Source organism: Rhipicephalus sanguineus, chromosome 3 (genome assembly GCF_013339695.2).
Source record: "Rhipicephalus sanguineus isolate Rsan-2018 chromosome 3, BIME_Rsan_1.4, whole genome shotgun sequence".
NCBI lineage: Eukaryota > Metazoa > Arthropoda > Arachnida > Ixodida > Ixodidae > Rhipicephalus > Rhipicephalus sanguineus.
In genome coordinates this window covers 2273126-2289536 of record NC_051178.1, presented here as the reverse complement: position 1 = coordinate 2289536, position 16411 = coordinate 2273126, and the positions used below count along the sequence as shown (strand labels likewise).

General features: G+C 50.7%; 1 protein-coding gene across 2 annotated transcripts in view; it reads left to right on the top strand.

Moving 5' to 3' along the window:
- Positions 1–16411, top strand: part of LOC119386408 (ATP-binding cassette subfamily C member 4) — a 1176877-nt gene that overhangs the window by 853148 nt on the left and 307318 nt on the right. For both annotated transcript variants that reach the window (XM_037653719.2, XM_049414333.1), the window contains 2 exons: positions 4335–4534; positions 14290–14603. In XM_037653719.2, the coding sequence (XP_037509647.1) occupies positions 4335–4534; positions 14290–14603 (514 nt within the window). The remainder of the gene's footprint in view (positions 1–4334; positions 4535–14289; positions 14604–16411) is intronic.

Genomic DNA, 16411 nt, shown 5'->3' with positions numbered 1-16411 from the left:
AGTTTCGTATGAAGCGCTGAAAGTAGGAGCATAGTCCTACGAAACTGCGCAGTTCTTTGACGGACGTAGGTTTGGGGAACTCTGTTACGGCCCGAAGCTTGGCTGGATCGGGGAGAATTCCGTCCTTGGATACGACGTAGCCTAGTATTGTCAGCTGCCGTGCTGCAAATCGGCACTTCTTTAGGTTCAGTTGTAGCCCGGCGTCGCTCAAACGCGTCAAAACAAGCCGCAGGCGTTGAAGATGCGTGGAGAAGTCCGGGGCGAAAACGACGACGTCTTCGAGGTAGCACAGGCACGTGTGCCATTTCAAGTTGCGCAGAACGGTGTCCATCATGCGCTCAAAGGTCGCGGGCGCATTACACAGCCCAAACGGCATGACGTTGAATTCGTACAAGCCGTCGGGTGTGACAAACGCTGTCTTCGGTCGAGCGTCATCAGCCATGGGGACTTGCCAGTGCCCTGAGCGCAAATCGAGCGATGAAAAGAATTCTGCTCCTTGCAGGCTGTCAATGGCGTCGTCTATTCGGGGGAGGGGATAAACGTCCTTACGGGTGATCTTATTGAGTCGTCGGTAGTCCACGCAGAACCGCACAGAGCCGTCCTTCTTCGCAACGAGAACGACAGGAGACGCCCATGGGCTGTTTGAGGGTCGAATAACATCGCGGCGAAGCATGTCTTCGACTTGCTCGTTAATTACACGACGCTCTGCAGGAGATACGCGATAGGGACGTTGCCGCAGTGGTGGTTGGGCGCCAGTGTCGATGCGATGCGTGTCAGCAGACGTGCCGCCGAGAGAAGGTTGCACGACATCGAACGAAGAACGAAATTCTTCCAGCAGGCACAGAAGCTGGGAACGCTGGACCGACGTAAGGTTGTCAGCAATGAAGGAAGCAAACACGTCAGCGGGTGACGAGTCGGATGTGGTGACAGCACTGAGCGTACGGGAGCTGGCACAGTGCGTGTCACCCGGTGCGTCCATAACTTGTGCGTCTTCGAGGGCTTCCGCTCTGCCGAGACATTCCCCTCGCACCAACGTAACAATGTACGGGGATGGGTTCGTAACGAAAATATCGGTGTCGCCCTGAGTGACTTGCACGGTCGCAAATGGCACCAGCAAACCTTTCCTGGTGAAAACGCGGTCAGAGGGAGAAAGGAGTGCAACGGTGTCGGAGAGACCGGTGTAATAGACGGACACAGCCGTTGACGAGTTTGCAGGAACTGTTGTGTCGTCTTTGACGAGTACCTTGGTCGCAGCCGATAGACTATTCGCCGGCGTCAAATTGGAGAATGGTGAGAGCTCTATTTCGGCTGGTGCGCAACGAATTACGGCATCGTGGCGAGCGAGAAAATCCCAACCCAGGATGACGTCGTGAGAGCATGAAGAAATGATGATGAATTCGACGGCGTACAGAGCGTCCTGAATGATGACACGGGCTGTACACACCGCTGTCGGGTGAATACTTTGGGCGCTGGCTGTACGGAGGGAGAGCCCGGAAAGCGGCTTCGTCACTTTTCGTAGTAGTCGGCTAAATTTAGCGTCCATAACGGATACGGCAGCTCCAGTGTCCACAAGGGCCAATGTGCGCACGCCATCTACAAACACGTCTACTGCGTTCGATGGGCTTTGCTGAGGGCTTTGGCAGTTTGATAGCGTCGCAGCCCTTGCCTCTTGGACTGCGACGACTAGTTTTCCTGGTCGCGCGCGACCGGACGGGGCCGCATCGGTGACAGTGAGCGGCGTCTTGGGGACGGCGAACGGCGGGTAGATGGAGACGGGTGTGACGTCGGTGACATAGGCGGCGGCGGCTCGTAGTATGGGCGGCTGGACTGGCTGGTGACGGTCGATCCGAATGGAGGCGCCTGCATGCGATTGCAATAGCGGGCGACGTGACCGGCGCAACCGCACGCAAAGCAGATGGGGCGGTTGTCGGAAGTGCGCCATCGGCTTGCCGGGCTAGGTCCCATCCATGTCGCAGGACGCGAGGGACGGGGTGGCTGCTGATATGACTGCATGGTGGGCTGCAGTCGTGGCGTATGGATCACGTCGGCGTACGCAGCCGGCACACTCTCTTCGAAGGCCTGAGGCCTTGCGACGGCTCCGGCGTAAGTATGTGGGGGAACCACAGGAATCGCTGGAGGCGGCCTGGCGACAACTTGCGCGTAACTGAGCGGCACAGTCGCCCGAGGGGGCTGGTGGTACTCCGGCATGACCTCTGCGATTTCCTGCTCAATAGCCCGGCGTATGGGAGGCAGCAGTGTGCTCGACGGCTGTTCAACAGGCTGCGGGTGAGCGAAGGCCAGTAGAGAGAACTGGCGGGCAATCTCCTCGCGCACGAAGGACTTGATTTCGGCGAGCAAGACGGAGTGGTCCGAAATGGCCGACATGCCAGCGAGATCGGCGTCGCGTGATGGAGGTCGACGCGTCATCAGCCGCTGCCGGCGCAGCTCCTCGTAGCTTTGGCACAGTGTGATGACCTCAGCCACAGTGCTAGGGTTTTTCGCGAGCAACATGGTGAAGTCATCGTCGTCGATGCCTTTCATGACGTTCCGGATCTTGTCAGACTCAGGCATGGTCGCATTGGCTTTCTTGCACAAGTCCAGGACGTCTTCAATGTAACTCGTGAAAGACTCGCCGGACTGCTGGGCTCGTTCACGTAAACGCTGTTCAGCTTGCAGCTTACGAACGGCAGGGCGGCCAAACACGTCGACGATGGCGGTCTTGAAAGCGGACCACGTAGTGAAATCGGAAGCGTGGTTGTTGTACCATAGGCTTGCGACACCCGCGAGGTAGAAAACCAGGTTGCTTAGTTTTCCGGCCTCGTCCCATTTATTGGGTACGCTGACACGCTCGTAAATCGCGAGCCAGTCCTCGACGTCGGTGCCATCCGCGCCGGTGAAATCAGGAGGGTCGCGGATACGGGGGACACCGGGACAGGATGTCGTTGCAGGGGGAGGCGTTTGCTGGGCGGCATCTTGAGTCATGGTAGAGGGCACGGCACGGGATCGCAGCTCCAAGGGCATTGAATGCTGACCGTAGTTGTTTGAAGGGCACAGCACTCTCCACCAAATTATAAAGATGTTTATTGGCGGACACTCGGCGAAGATGAACGACAGCGACAGTCAAGGCGGGGCCGACTCTGCGCGAGCTGCGCTCTGTCCGAAGAGGGCAACCCACTAGAAGGGGCCGGAGAGGACGACCCACTTCAGGGTTCCAATAAGCTTCGCTACAATATATATATATGTTTATATATACATATATATATATATATATATATACATATATATATACATATATATATATATATATATATATATATATATATATATATATATATATATATATATATATATATATATATATATATATATATATATATATATATATATATATATATATATATATATATATATATATTATATATATATATATATATATATATATATATTGTGGCGAAGCAATTGGTATTGTTTAACGGTTGCGCTCTCCAGCGGCTCCTAGTGGGTCGTCCTCTTCTAAACGCCGCTCGCGCTCGTAAATTGCGAGCCAGTCCTCCACGTCGGTGCCATCGGCGCCAGTGAAGATAGGTGGATCGCGGATGCGTGGGACACCGGGACATGTGGTCGGTGGGGGAGGCGGCGTTTGCTGAGCGGCGTCTTGAGGCATGGTAGGCGGCAGAGTACGGGAACGAAGCTCCAGGGGCATCGAATGGGATCAGAGCACTCTCCACCAATTTGTTAAGCTGTTTATTGGACAGCACTCGGCGACAATGAGCTATGGCGACAGTCAAAGCCAAAACACGGGCTCCGAGCGCGAGCGGCGTTTAGAAGAGGACGACCCACTAGGAGCCGCTGGAGAGCGCAACCGTTAAACAATACCAATTGCTTCGCCACAATATATATATCAATCGGCTCATATGACATTTCTTAGTCACGTAGTGCGTGTGGCTGCGCAGTGAGACTCGCGGGACTTTACACTCGGCTTTTATCAAAGCAGAGTTCATAGATACGCCAAGTTAGGTCGACCATGGGAATAGTAATCAGGGAATAATAGTGACCGTAGCAAAGTAAATTCCTAAATCACGCCGCATTTTATTATTATCTGGAAGGCTACAAGAGTGAAGTATTCAACGAACAAGGCATTGCGATGCAGTGTAACTTAAAAAGGGGCTGTCTTTTATGTGACGGGTTACCTTGTTTTATATCTTCCCCTAGGCCTGAAGAAGAGCTATCCTAGGAACTTAACACAAGCGCCAGAGCGCTCGGTGTTTTAATAAGTGCTTCTTTTGCGTATATAGTTTCAGTCGAAGCCCTCAGTCTGAACACTTCTCCTGCAGAGCACGTCTGACCTAAAGGGAGGTGATGTCAAGCTGCCTGTCGAAGCTGAAGAAGCTCGCAGCACAGGCTCAGTCAAGGGCCGCGTCTACTGGAGCTACATGCGTGCAGGGGCTGGTCCACTGCTCATGCCGCTGCTCTTCGTGAGCAGCATTCTAGCGCAAGCTATCTTCAACGGCAGCGACTTCTGGCTGACATACTGGTACACTAATGTTCCCTTTTCGAGCTGGTGTCTCAATCTATGAACGAAGCCAAGTGATTACGCTGACTTCGCAGTTTTCAGCCGTAAACAAGCGGCGTTGCAAAATGTGGCAGATGCCGCACACTGTGGGAACAATTTCATGCGAAGCAATCAGCGAATAGCCTTCTATGCCAATTTTCTTGCTTAGAGCCAACCGTTACAAGGTGGATCGACGTCTTTGTCTAAACTGAGCAGCTCTGTTCCTATCTTGGGCTTACCTGACACGCAACGTGCACTGGTGCGTAAAGGCTAGCTGTTGGTTCGACGTAACGTCGGGACTTAGATTAGAGCAGAGATGTGAGTTTCATGATGAACCACACAGCGCGAGTAAACAACGGGTACACAGGAAGGGAACACACACAGCGCTGTGTGTGTTCCCGTCCTGTGTCCCCGTTGTTTACTCCCGCTGTGTGGTTCATCATGCTTAACCAACACGCCCAAGTTCACTCTATTGCAAATGTCAGTTTCATGTTCGCGATGTGCACGCTACGGTGCGATGATGTGCATATCATAAGTAGCGCTCGTAAGGTATTCGCGCAATGCTTGACCAGGCCCGTAGCCATGGGAGGGGAGGGGCCGGTTTGCCGTAGCCCCCCCTCCCCCGACGTTTAGTCGGAGGGGGTGTTTTAGCGAAAGTAAATACTGAAAACAGATGTTTTTCTCACATAATCAAGGCCATCTGGAAATGCCCCCCTCCCCCCAAAAAGAAGGCATTCCTGGCTACGAGCCTGCTCTTGACTACAGATTGCGGAGTCATAGGTGTACGAATGAAATATTTATTACATTTATAAAAGAGCGGGCAGCCAACACGGCAACCACATCTGGCGTTGCCCTGGCATGGCGCTTTTACAGCGCCTTTTTCCGAAGCTGTTTAACCACTTGTGTGGCTCTCTGGTAGAATACTCGATTGTCATGCAGAAACGCTGGGCTCGATTCCGGCTCAAGCCATGATGTTTTACTCTTTGCATCCATCGGTATATTTCACCCGTGGACAAAGCTACCGTTGCTGACACCGCAGTTTCTGTGACACGAGCTCCTTCGCTCTGTCGCGTTTAGTTTCCTCAAGTCTACATTAATATAGACTGTGAATTACCTTCAGTTCATTTCACCCCATACCTCCCAGCTTTTTGGGCGACCATCTGAAGTGTAGTCGGAAAAACTGGGCTGATTTATTGCATTGACAAACAGGGACTTGCTGAAATATTTCGGACAGAAAAAGTTTTGGGTGGTATGGAGCCCTCTCAGTTTCGCATAATATCGTCTGAGTAATTATTTGTCAAAATGTTTATTCTGAGAGTAATGCGACAAAAGGGGCTAGTTGGTTCATGTTGTCTTGGTGAGGCGCTTACGGTAGGGAGATGTTACAAAATACACAGGACACAGTTGTAACAGAATGAGCGCAAACTTCAACTGGTTTTTATTATTCATGCGTAGGCATATACATATAAGTTCACAAAAACACGTGGAAAGAGATAGTACACTTGAGTCCGCCTATGCAACGTCTATCACGAACTCGATTTTCGCAGGAGATAGTTTTATTCTAAGAGTACAATTTTTAGTTTCAATACCAAATTTCCTTTACTTCCTAAGCAAAAGCATTTGTGTAACGTACTTGGAGCTTAACAACATTACTGCAATTTTTCTGCCTTATGTGCCTCTAGAAATCTTTCCATAATTATCAATTTTTCTAATCTTGCTCTTGTAATATTGCGCTATGTATGAATGTCTGACTAGTCAACAGTTTTCAGGCTACGGAATTTTGTATATCCTACCAGAAGAAGTCATGAATTTGAAAAATATATTCATTTCGGTCCTCGTTGAGACACATTTTGCACCATGTGGTGCTCCAATTAAAATTCAGCTTTATACTTCAATCGACAGCAAATAGACAGTTATAAGTTGGCAAGTTTTATTGTTCCATTTTGTTGTTTCAAGGATAAACAATATTTTTAAAGTTTCCCGCTTACGGCATTTGGAAACTTCAATGAGGAAGCTGCTGTAAGAGAAAATGAAAAGATAGCCGCCAATAGGAAACATCAAAAATTTTTTTCCTGCTCTTAACAAAACTATAGTAGTAAAACTTGCGATATAAGAACTATTTATTTGCCGAACTTGTTCGGGGCAGCGCTAAGGAGCACACAGACAAAGACACATAGTAGACGCCACGGGCGCTGACTTACAGCTGAATTTTGTTGCCTTTACCAGTGCATTTATATGTGGCAAATCCAATCGCGCTGCCTCAAACAAGTTCCACAATAAACCCGCTCGCCCAAACCAAAGCTTTTCTATTTATTTGCACCCAAATGGGGTTTCAAGCTCATTTTTAATAGCAGCACCACGTGGTCAAAATCATGGGTCTATGCGGGCCAAATACAAGATTTTTGCCGCCGTTTTTTTTCTCGTAAGATTAACAAACTTCAGGGGTTTGAATATATTTTTGCCGCAAGGTTTACTTTCTGTAGAGTGAGTATTGATTAGTGACAAATTCATACATAGCGCAGTATTACGAAAGCAAGAATGCAAACTTGGATAATATTGCCACCTGCCCAACATGACAGGTACGGCGAGCGCGAGCCAACAATCCACAAGAATGGAAGAAGATGTTCTGGGACAGTGCGCGCTCTGGCTCTGAGTTGTTGTTGTTATTGTTGTTGTGTTGGCAGCCATCTTCCCAGTCTTGTGTGCGTCTCTCTGCCGGTGCAGTATTTCCTAGTTCAAGTCCTTCTGTAGCACGTGACAACTGGTGGAGGTGCTGGGTAGCCGCCAGCCGATGTTCCAAACGCTTCCCGGTAGCCCTGTACCTGTAGTGACAACACCTGTTCACCGGGCCAGCCGGAGAATCCCAGGACTACCTCCTGAGCGTGGACCTCTTCCCGAAATGACCTCAGCGACACCCCAGAACGCTGCGGAAGGCGCTGCAACCGGGCCTTATACGCTGCAGATGCCACGAGTGCCGAAGGTGTTCCACGGTTCCGTCTTCGAGGACGTCGAGGACTTGCTGGCTCAATTCGAACGGGTAGCCAATTTCAATGGTTGGACCGACGCCGACAAGGTGAGGAATGTCTATTTGAGCCTGGAGGACGGCGCTAGTACTTGGTACGAAAACCGTGAGCCCTTACCATCTTGGAGCGCCTTTTGCCGTCAGCTGCTGGCAAGTTGGGCCAATTCCGATCGCCGTGAACGATCCGAGAGAGCAATTCAGTCGCGCATCCAAATGCCGAATGAAAGCGTCATGATGTACGTTGAAGACATGACGAGTCTCTTTCGTCGAGCCGTTCCGTACATGGCAGAAGAAAAGAAGCTTCCCCATTTAATGCGAGGAGTTAGGGAGCAGCTTTTTGCTGGCCTCGTACGATGTCCCCCAAAGACTGTGGCAGAGTTTTGACCAAAGCCACAACAAAGGAAAAAGTGCTGCAGCAGCGTTAGGCTGTGTACGACCGGCAAGTGAGTGTTGCTTCGTCCGTAGGTCAGATTGGAGGTGCAGGAAGTAGCATCAACATCGAATCTCTGTGCGACCTCATTCGATCGGTGGTGCGCGACGAGCTGCGAAGGATTCACTGCTCGTCTCAACCTACTGCGGGATCCATCTGCAGCCTCATCAGAAACGAGGTACAGCAGGCTCTGCAAGTGCCTATTCCCGACAATGTCCCGCCTGTGCCGACTGAGCCTCATCGTGCATCATAAGCGGACGCTGGTCGTCGTTATATTCCAGCTTCACCGCGCTTCGTCAACCCTACGCCTCACGATGCCCTTCCATCACTGCAGCCGATTCAGCACTTGGAGAATCGCAGCTGATCCCACGGAAATCCGACGTCTGGCGCACACCGGACAGGCGGCCACTGTGCTATCACTGTGGTGAAGCTGGGCATGTGTACCGAGAATGCCCCTATCGCCGTCTTGCACTCCAGGGTTTCGCCGTCGACTCGCCGAGGCCGAGATTTGGCGAATGACCAAGAGCTATAGAAGAGTACCTCTCCCAGCAGCGGATGCGACTGCCCGTGCGGCGGGGGTCGCGGTCACCGTCTCCAAGACGATCTTCGCCAAATTTTCGGAGCTTTCCAGGGGCGGCGCAGGCGCGTTCGCCAAGCCCTAGGCGGGAAAACTAACGACAGTGACCTCCGGGAGCGAGGCCGCTGACAATCAACGCAAGCAAGGCCTCCCATCGACGCGAGCATGGACCCGGAGCGATTTACGGCCGACAGCAAGGAAACCAGAAGCAGACTTTCTTTTGGACATTCCTGTGGTGCTCGACGGCCGCCACGACGTTACTGCGTTATTAAACACGGGTGCAGACTAGTCGATCATGAGCGGAACACTAGCAGAGCACCTGAAGAAAGTTGTTACGCCCTGGTACGAAACACAAATTCGCCTGTCGAAACTGTCGATTCCGACGACAGCCAAGACAGCACGTTTCGCGTTTCTGCCGACAGCATAACGTTGCCTCCACGTTCGAGTGTCCGGTTGATATGGTGTGCGATAAGTTACGTGATGGTGAGGCTATCGCCGACGCAACTTCACGCTTTTATTCAAGCTAGGTGTCTGCGCGGCCCGCAGCCTCGTCACGCTTTCTGACGGACGTTCTGTGCTGCTTGTGACCAACTTCAGTAATGAGTACCGGCACCTTTTTCGTCACACCGCCATAGCTTTTGCCTACCCTGTCGCAGACGTTGCCGAATGTTTCACGTCTACATCGGTGGACGATGGGCTTCAACCGACATCAAGAGACGTGACTTCGTTGCTCTCCAAGGTTGATAGTGTTTCGAACCTCTGGGAGCAACAACAGACAGCGCTGCGTGGACTGTTACTTCAATTCAAAGAGTGCTTCGCATCCACCTCGAAGGTTCTTCAGACGCCAATCACCAAACACCGAATAATTACGTACACCGACGCCTCGCCCATGAAACAACAGCCTTACCGCGTTTCGGCAAAGGAACGTGATGCTATCAATGCACAAGTCGAATAGATGCTGCGAGATGACGTTATCCAAGCTTCCAAGAGTCCACGGTCATCGCCGGTCGTTCTCGCAAAGAAAAAAGACGGAACGCTGCGTTTCTAAGTGGTCTACAGAAAGCTTAACAGCGTGACTAAAAAAGACGTCTATCCGCTGCCCCGCATCGATGATTCACTCGACAGACTGCGGCGGGCCAAGTATTTTTCATCTATATACTTGAAAAACGGGTACTGGCAGATTGAAGTTGATGAACGAGATCGCGAAAAAACTGCCTTTGTTACACCGGATGGTCTGTATGAATTCAAAGTGCTTCCCTTCGGCCTATGTTCTGCACCTGCCATATTCCAGAGAATGATGGACACTGTTCTTACCGGTCTAAAGTGGCACACTTGCCTAGTTTATCTGGATGACGTAGTCGTGTTTTCTGTGACCTTTGAGGAGCACCTGAACCGTCTGCAGACTGTACTGGAAGCGCTCCGAACTGCTAACCTCACACTAAAGCCAGAAAAATGCCACTTTGGCTACAAAGAAAAGTTTCTCGGCCATGTTGTGAGCGCGGAGGGTGTTCGACCTGATCCTGACAAGAGCACCGCCGTAGCCTCGTTTCCTGTTCCCCGTGACAAGAAAGCAGTACGTCGCTTTCTGGGACTTTGTGCGTACTATCGCCGTTTCATCGCCAACTTTTCCAGGATTGCGGAACCGCTAACTCGACTGACCCGTGAAGACGTACCGTTCGTCTGGAATGAAGAGCAGGACGCGGCCTTCGCTGAGCTACGGGATGGTTTGCAGACACCACCAGTTCTCGCTCACTTTGACCAGGATGCCGATACTGAGATTCACACTGACGCCCGCAACTGAGATTCACACTGACGCCCCAACAACAAGAGGGCGTGGAGCGAGTGATAGCTTACGCCAGCCGCACTCTTTCCCGCGCCAAGGTAAACTACTCCACGTCAGAGAAAGAGTGCCTCGCGGTTGTGTGGGCCATGATGAAATTTCGGCCTTACATTTACGGACGCCACTTCAGGGTAGTGACCGGCCATCATTCGTTGTGCTGGTTAGCCAACCTACGTGATCCGTACGGACGACTGGCACGATGGAGTCTTCGTCTGCAGGAATTCGATTTCACTATCGTTTACAAAACGGGCCGCAAGCACGAAGATGCTGATTCATTGTCCCGTGCACCTGTCGAAGTTTGTGACCACGACGTCGAGGATGAAAGCGGCTTCCTTGGGGCCCTTACTACAAAGGATCTGATTACATGACAGCGCAAGGACGCCGAAATCCGCGCAATCATCGAAAAGCTCCAAGGGCGCAACTCTCCCATACCTCGACGTCTTTCTCGAAGTCTGTCGTCGTTCTGCCTGCGAGGTGGTGTTTTGTATAAGAAAAACACGAACGGCAACGTGAATACCTACCTTCTAGTCGTACCCACTGACATGCGTGACGACATACTTCTCGCCTGCCACGACGAGCCCACATCTGGTCACTTAGGTTCCTCTCGAACTCTCGCCAGAGTTCGACAAGCGTACTACTGGCCCAAGCTTTCCGCATCTGTTAATCGGTACGTAAAAAGCTGCCGTGAATGTCAACGCCGCAAATCTCCGCCACTGAAGCCCGCGGGGCTTCTGCAGCCGATCACACCACCTAGGGCGCTGTTCGACCAAGTAGGAATGGATTTTCTGGGCCCCTTTCCATTGTCATCTGCTGGGAACAAGTGGATCGTAGTTGCCGCAGATTATTTGACGAAATACACCGAGACAAGGGCACTGCAGCGAGCTACGGCTTCCGATGTTGCCCAGTTTTTTATAGACGAGATCGTTCTTCGAAATGGCGCCCCATCGTGCGTAATTACAGACAGAGGACCAGCTTTCACGGCCCAGCTCATTGACGACGTATTCAAGCTTAGCTACACGAGCTATCGCAAGACCACAGCATATCATCCGCAAACCAACGGCTTGACAGAGCGTCTGAACAAAACCATCGCCGATATTGCCACGTGCGTTTCTTTATCACTTTTCCTGTCTTCGGTTTTCGCTCACAAAGACTGTCAACAACGCTCAGCGCGAACCGCGCCTCGTTGTTCGAGAACCTTCGCGATCATTGTAGATCGTTTTGTTAAGATTGCGCGCAAGACGTGCACACTCGAGCTGATTCTAGAATTTGCACGACAGCCAGCGATAACGCTGGAATATTCGACGGCACATGTTTAAATGCCGACGCGCTTCACCGCTTGTCAGTTGATCGACGGTCGACGCTCTGTTCGCCGCTATCAGTGTATTGCTGTAGTTTGACTTTCAGTTTCTCGGCCACAAGTTCTGCCAAATAAACAGTTTCATCTCGGACGTGCTGACTGTTGTCTTCGTCGACGTCACGACCACGTGACAATATGTTATCCATGTACGTTGAGGTACGGCATAAGACGTGGGACTAATTCCTACCGTACGTCGCATTCGCGTACAACACTGCCATCCAGGAAACTACACGATTCACGTCTTTCCGCCTTGTCTATGGGCGTGAGGTCCAGACTATGCTGGATGCTATACTTCCACACGATTGCGACGCTTTGCTGACAGCTGACGCTGTCCAACTTACCCAGTACGCTGAAGAAGCTCGCCAGTTAGCGTGCCTGCACATTACACAGCAGCAGATTGCAGATGCACGCCGCTACAATTCTCGCCATCGAGAAGTTGAATACCATCCAGGCGATCAAGTTTAGGTGTGGACTCCAGTTCGCCGCCAAGGGCTGTTTGAAAAACTGCTCAGTCGCTACTTTGGATCCTACAAGGTGTTGCGACGCGTTAGTAACGTGAACTACGAGGTTGTCGCCGATGGAGCCTCGTTGCCCCGGCGTCGAAAGCACCCCACAGAGATTGTGCACGTTGTACGACTGAAGCCGTACTTCACGCGGTAGTGCGACTTGACCTTGTTGCTTTGTTTTCGTCTGTGCGTACTTTCTGCTGGTTTGCTCTTTTTCGTCTTTGCATATTCACTTGCACAGCATCGAAACGATGCCTGTCTCTTTTTTTTAAGAGGGGGAGTAATGCCACTTGCCCAACATGACAGGTACGGCGAGCGCGAGCCAACAATCCACAAGAATGGAAGATGATGTTCTGGGACAGTGCGCGCTCTCGCTCTGAGTTTTTGTTGTTGTTGTTGTGTTGGTAGCCATCTTCCCAGTCTTGAGTGCGTCCCTCTGCCGGTGCAGTATTTCCTAGTTCAAGTCCTTCTGCAGCACGTGACAATATTGGCAACATTTCTGGAGGTTTATATGACAGAAAAATTCCTGGAGTAGAATTGTTTCTAACACCTTGCGCAAATGCCCATTCTTAGCATTTAAACAAAATTTTATATTAAAACGGGAAATGATATTCTCATAACAAATTCTGACAGAGCAGCTGTTCAGCAAATTATTCCTTGGGCACTCGAATAAAAAAATATGTCATCATTAAAAATGGGCCACACAAATTGGGCAAATCTGACTACTCACCACTGGTCCACTAAAAATGAAGAAAACTATTGCCATCAAACGGGTATGCGCCACTGTGTAGCCTATCGGAAAATTATCATCATCATAAACGGGTATGTGCTACAGAAATTGAGTAAATCCCACTACACACAACTTCCACTAAAAAGGAAGAAGCCACACTTAGCCCAACAAATGGCTGCGAAGCGATGGCGGAAACCGGAAACCGGAAAGCCAACGGCGGCTGCGAGAAGACCACGAAGCGATAGAAGGCCTACGCCAACGACGACGTGCCCGTAGATCTATGAGAGGTTCGAACGCTTGGTTTCCGCGCTACGCCTCTGGGGTTTGCACATCCGTGCTAAATGGGCATCGCGCGGACACGGCGAACAAGTTTCCCAAAGCAGTGGCACAGCATTTTAATGTAGCAGGTCACAATTTCGAAAATCTCAAACTTTACATACTTCAAAAATAGTCAAACTTCCAGTGCCCAAGGGACAGAAAATATACAGAGTCATACCTTATTCACAAGTACAATACACTCAAGCTAGCAGGTATTAACGTTTCTAAGGGGGCTCTTGAATGTATTCGATATGGTACATACACAAGGGAAACTAACGAGAGTTAAGCCCTTATTCTCGGAATTTCGAACGTACTATTGTTAAAATGACAGATGCTTCCACTGACAATCATTCAGGAAAACGTACACCCTCCCGCCCCCCCCTCCCGTTTTTGTTCCTTTTTTTCCCGCCTTTCTTATGATTCACACAGTTCGTCACGGCGGCCTCTCCCCTCCCCCACCCACAGTCTGGAGAGGGCACGGAGCATATACACACGATAGCTAAGGAAATCAGTTCCAGCCTTGAAGAAGACAAGTCCACTTGTCGAAACGTCGGCTCGAGCACCCACCCCCTGTTTGCAGAATTTTTCATCGCAAGCTTCCATCTTCCACTTCCTGCCGCTTTTTTAGAAGCAACCAGATTACTTTTCAGAATCTTCCAGTTTCGCTGTTTCAAGCCTTGCGAGCCTTAGCGCAAGAATAGCGTGATTTTTACAGCGAAAGCTGCTATGAGACCAGAACAACGGCCGATCTGCGTGCCACAGTTGTCCTTCGCCCGCCGCTGCCGCTGGTGTCCGTAACCGCTATCACGAGAAATGAATAAAAAAAAACGAAATCAGAAAAATATCCATTGCGGATATTTTTGGTCCCTTTGGTTCGTGCCTTTGGTTCTGTAAGAAATGCTTCTGATTTCATAGTTCATAACACCGTTACTGCCATATGGCGGAAATTTTGTGCAGGACGGGACAGTCTGAGGGTGCTGCTAGAGCTGTGATGTTGAACGGGACTGATGCGGCTGTTGGTGAAACGACGACAGTGCTCAATCGCACGGAAAACAGAACGTCTGCATGGACAGACTGGTGGTCTTCCCTGGATACGGTGACGTACAACGTTCTGGTCTACGCTATCATCATCGGCGGCCTTCTCCTCTCGTCCATGGCTCGCACAGTGGCCTTCTTTGTCATGTGCATGCGAGCGTCGGTGAATCTACACAACCGCATGTTCAACTGCATCATCCGTGCGCCCATACGTTTCTTTGACATCAACCCAATTGGTGAGCTCCCTCATTTTTGCCGCGATGCGCTGTACTTAAATCTACACGCAGGTAGTTGAATCGAGTGAGAGGAGGGACCATAACTCCATAAATGCAGGATAACATGGGCATAGCCAGAAATTCTTTGGGGGAAAGGAGTGTTCAGCCACCGTTTGTGCATGCTCGTGCTTGTGTTTGTATTTGCGTGCGTCTGTGTATATGCACACGAAATGCAAAAATCCGGAAGTGAGGGGATATGGAACCTCCCTTACCCCTTTCCTGGTTACGTCAATGGAGGGGAACCACACGATCACATTACCATCACAGTCTAACATCAACATTGGGAGCTATCAAGATTAAAGTAGGGTATTCATTTGTATCTCGCAAAGTCTAAGTAATACGGCAGACCTCGCGCACTGTGGGAATTGATCTAATGCGAAGCAATCAGCAAGGAGCTGCATACATCGCTTTGTTCGTCGTTGAAGCAAATGAAGTCATTCATATCTTGAAATGTAGTCCACTATCGCATGTTTTTCATGCTTGAATGCGTGTACACTCTGGTATATACCATGCTAATGAAACGGTTGTTCTGGTATAAAATAGATGAACTGTCATTTATGCTCGTCACGCACTGATGTGATGCCATCTCAATCTTGGTATATATCCAGTTAACAAAACGGGCGGAAGCGCACCAAGACAGCGTCATGTATATCATGCCGTACACGACGTGCAAGTCATAATTTGCATGTTCCCAGGCAGCACACAACGTCGGGCCGACATTGGTTTTACGGCGGCTGTGCGCGGCCCCACCTCGGGCCAGCGTTGCCAGCCTGGCGCCGGTATCGGCGGAGCCGTTGACTTTCGCCGGCAAAATTGGGCCGATTTTGCCGCCTTTCAGCCGATGTTGGGCTTTCACCGGCAACATTGGGCCATGTTTACCGGCATTCTGCCGTCTTTCCGCCGATATCGGCATAGCCGATTTCTTTCACCGGCAACATTGGGCCGAGCTTACCGGCGTTTTGCTGTTTTTCCGCCGATATCGGCTTAGCCGATGGCTTTCACCGGCAACATTGGGCCGAGTTAGCCGCCGTTTTGCCGTACTTTCGCCGACATCGGCCGAGTCGATGGTTTTCACCGGTAACATCGGGCCGAGCATGCCGTCATTCTGCCGTGCTTAAGCTGACATCGGCGGAGCCTGTGGCTTATCGACGATGTTGGAACGTTCTTGTCTCCCTTCAGACAGTTATACATGCCCTGTTGAGAACGTCCTTCTGCGTCGCGGCGCTGCAAAAGTCCTCGTCACCGACAGAGGTACGGCTTTTACGGCAGAGCTAACACAAACCATCTTGAAATAGAGCCACACAAGTCACCGACGGACATCACCCGTAGGCGAATGGCCTCACCAAGCGGCTAAATGAAACCCTCGCCGACATGCTGGCAATGTACTGTACGTCGAACACATGACATGGGACGCCATAATATCTTCCGCACATAACCTGAAGTTAACAAGGCAGTGTAAGAAATGGCGCACATATCACGCCGTTCAAAGTAGTTCACGGAGGCCCCTCAACGACGCTGGACGCCATGTTGCCGGCCGTCAGTGACGAGAATAACCTCGACGTTGCGCTCTACCTTCAGCCCGCCGAAGAAGCCCGGCAGCTCACCCGCCTGGGATACAATCGTAATGCAATAGAGCATTAGGCGCTTGAATATTTGTAGCTTAAGCTGCAGAATGCCGCTACATGAATTGCTGTACTAGCACAAATAACAAAGTTCAAATATTGTACCGTGCTAATGCCGCACGTACGACTCGGGGCGCGAAGTGTCGC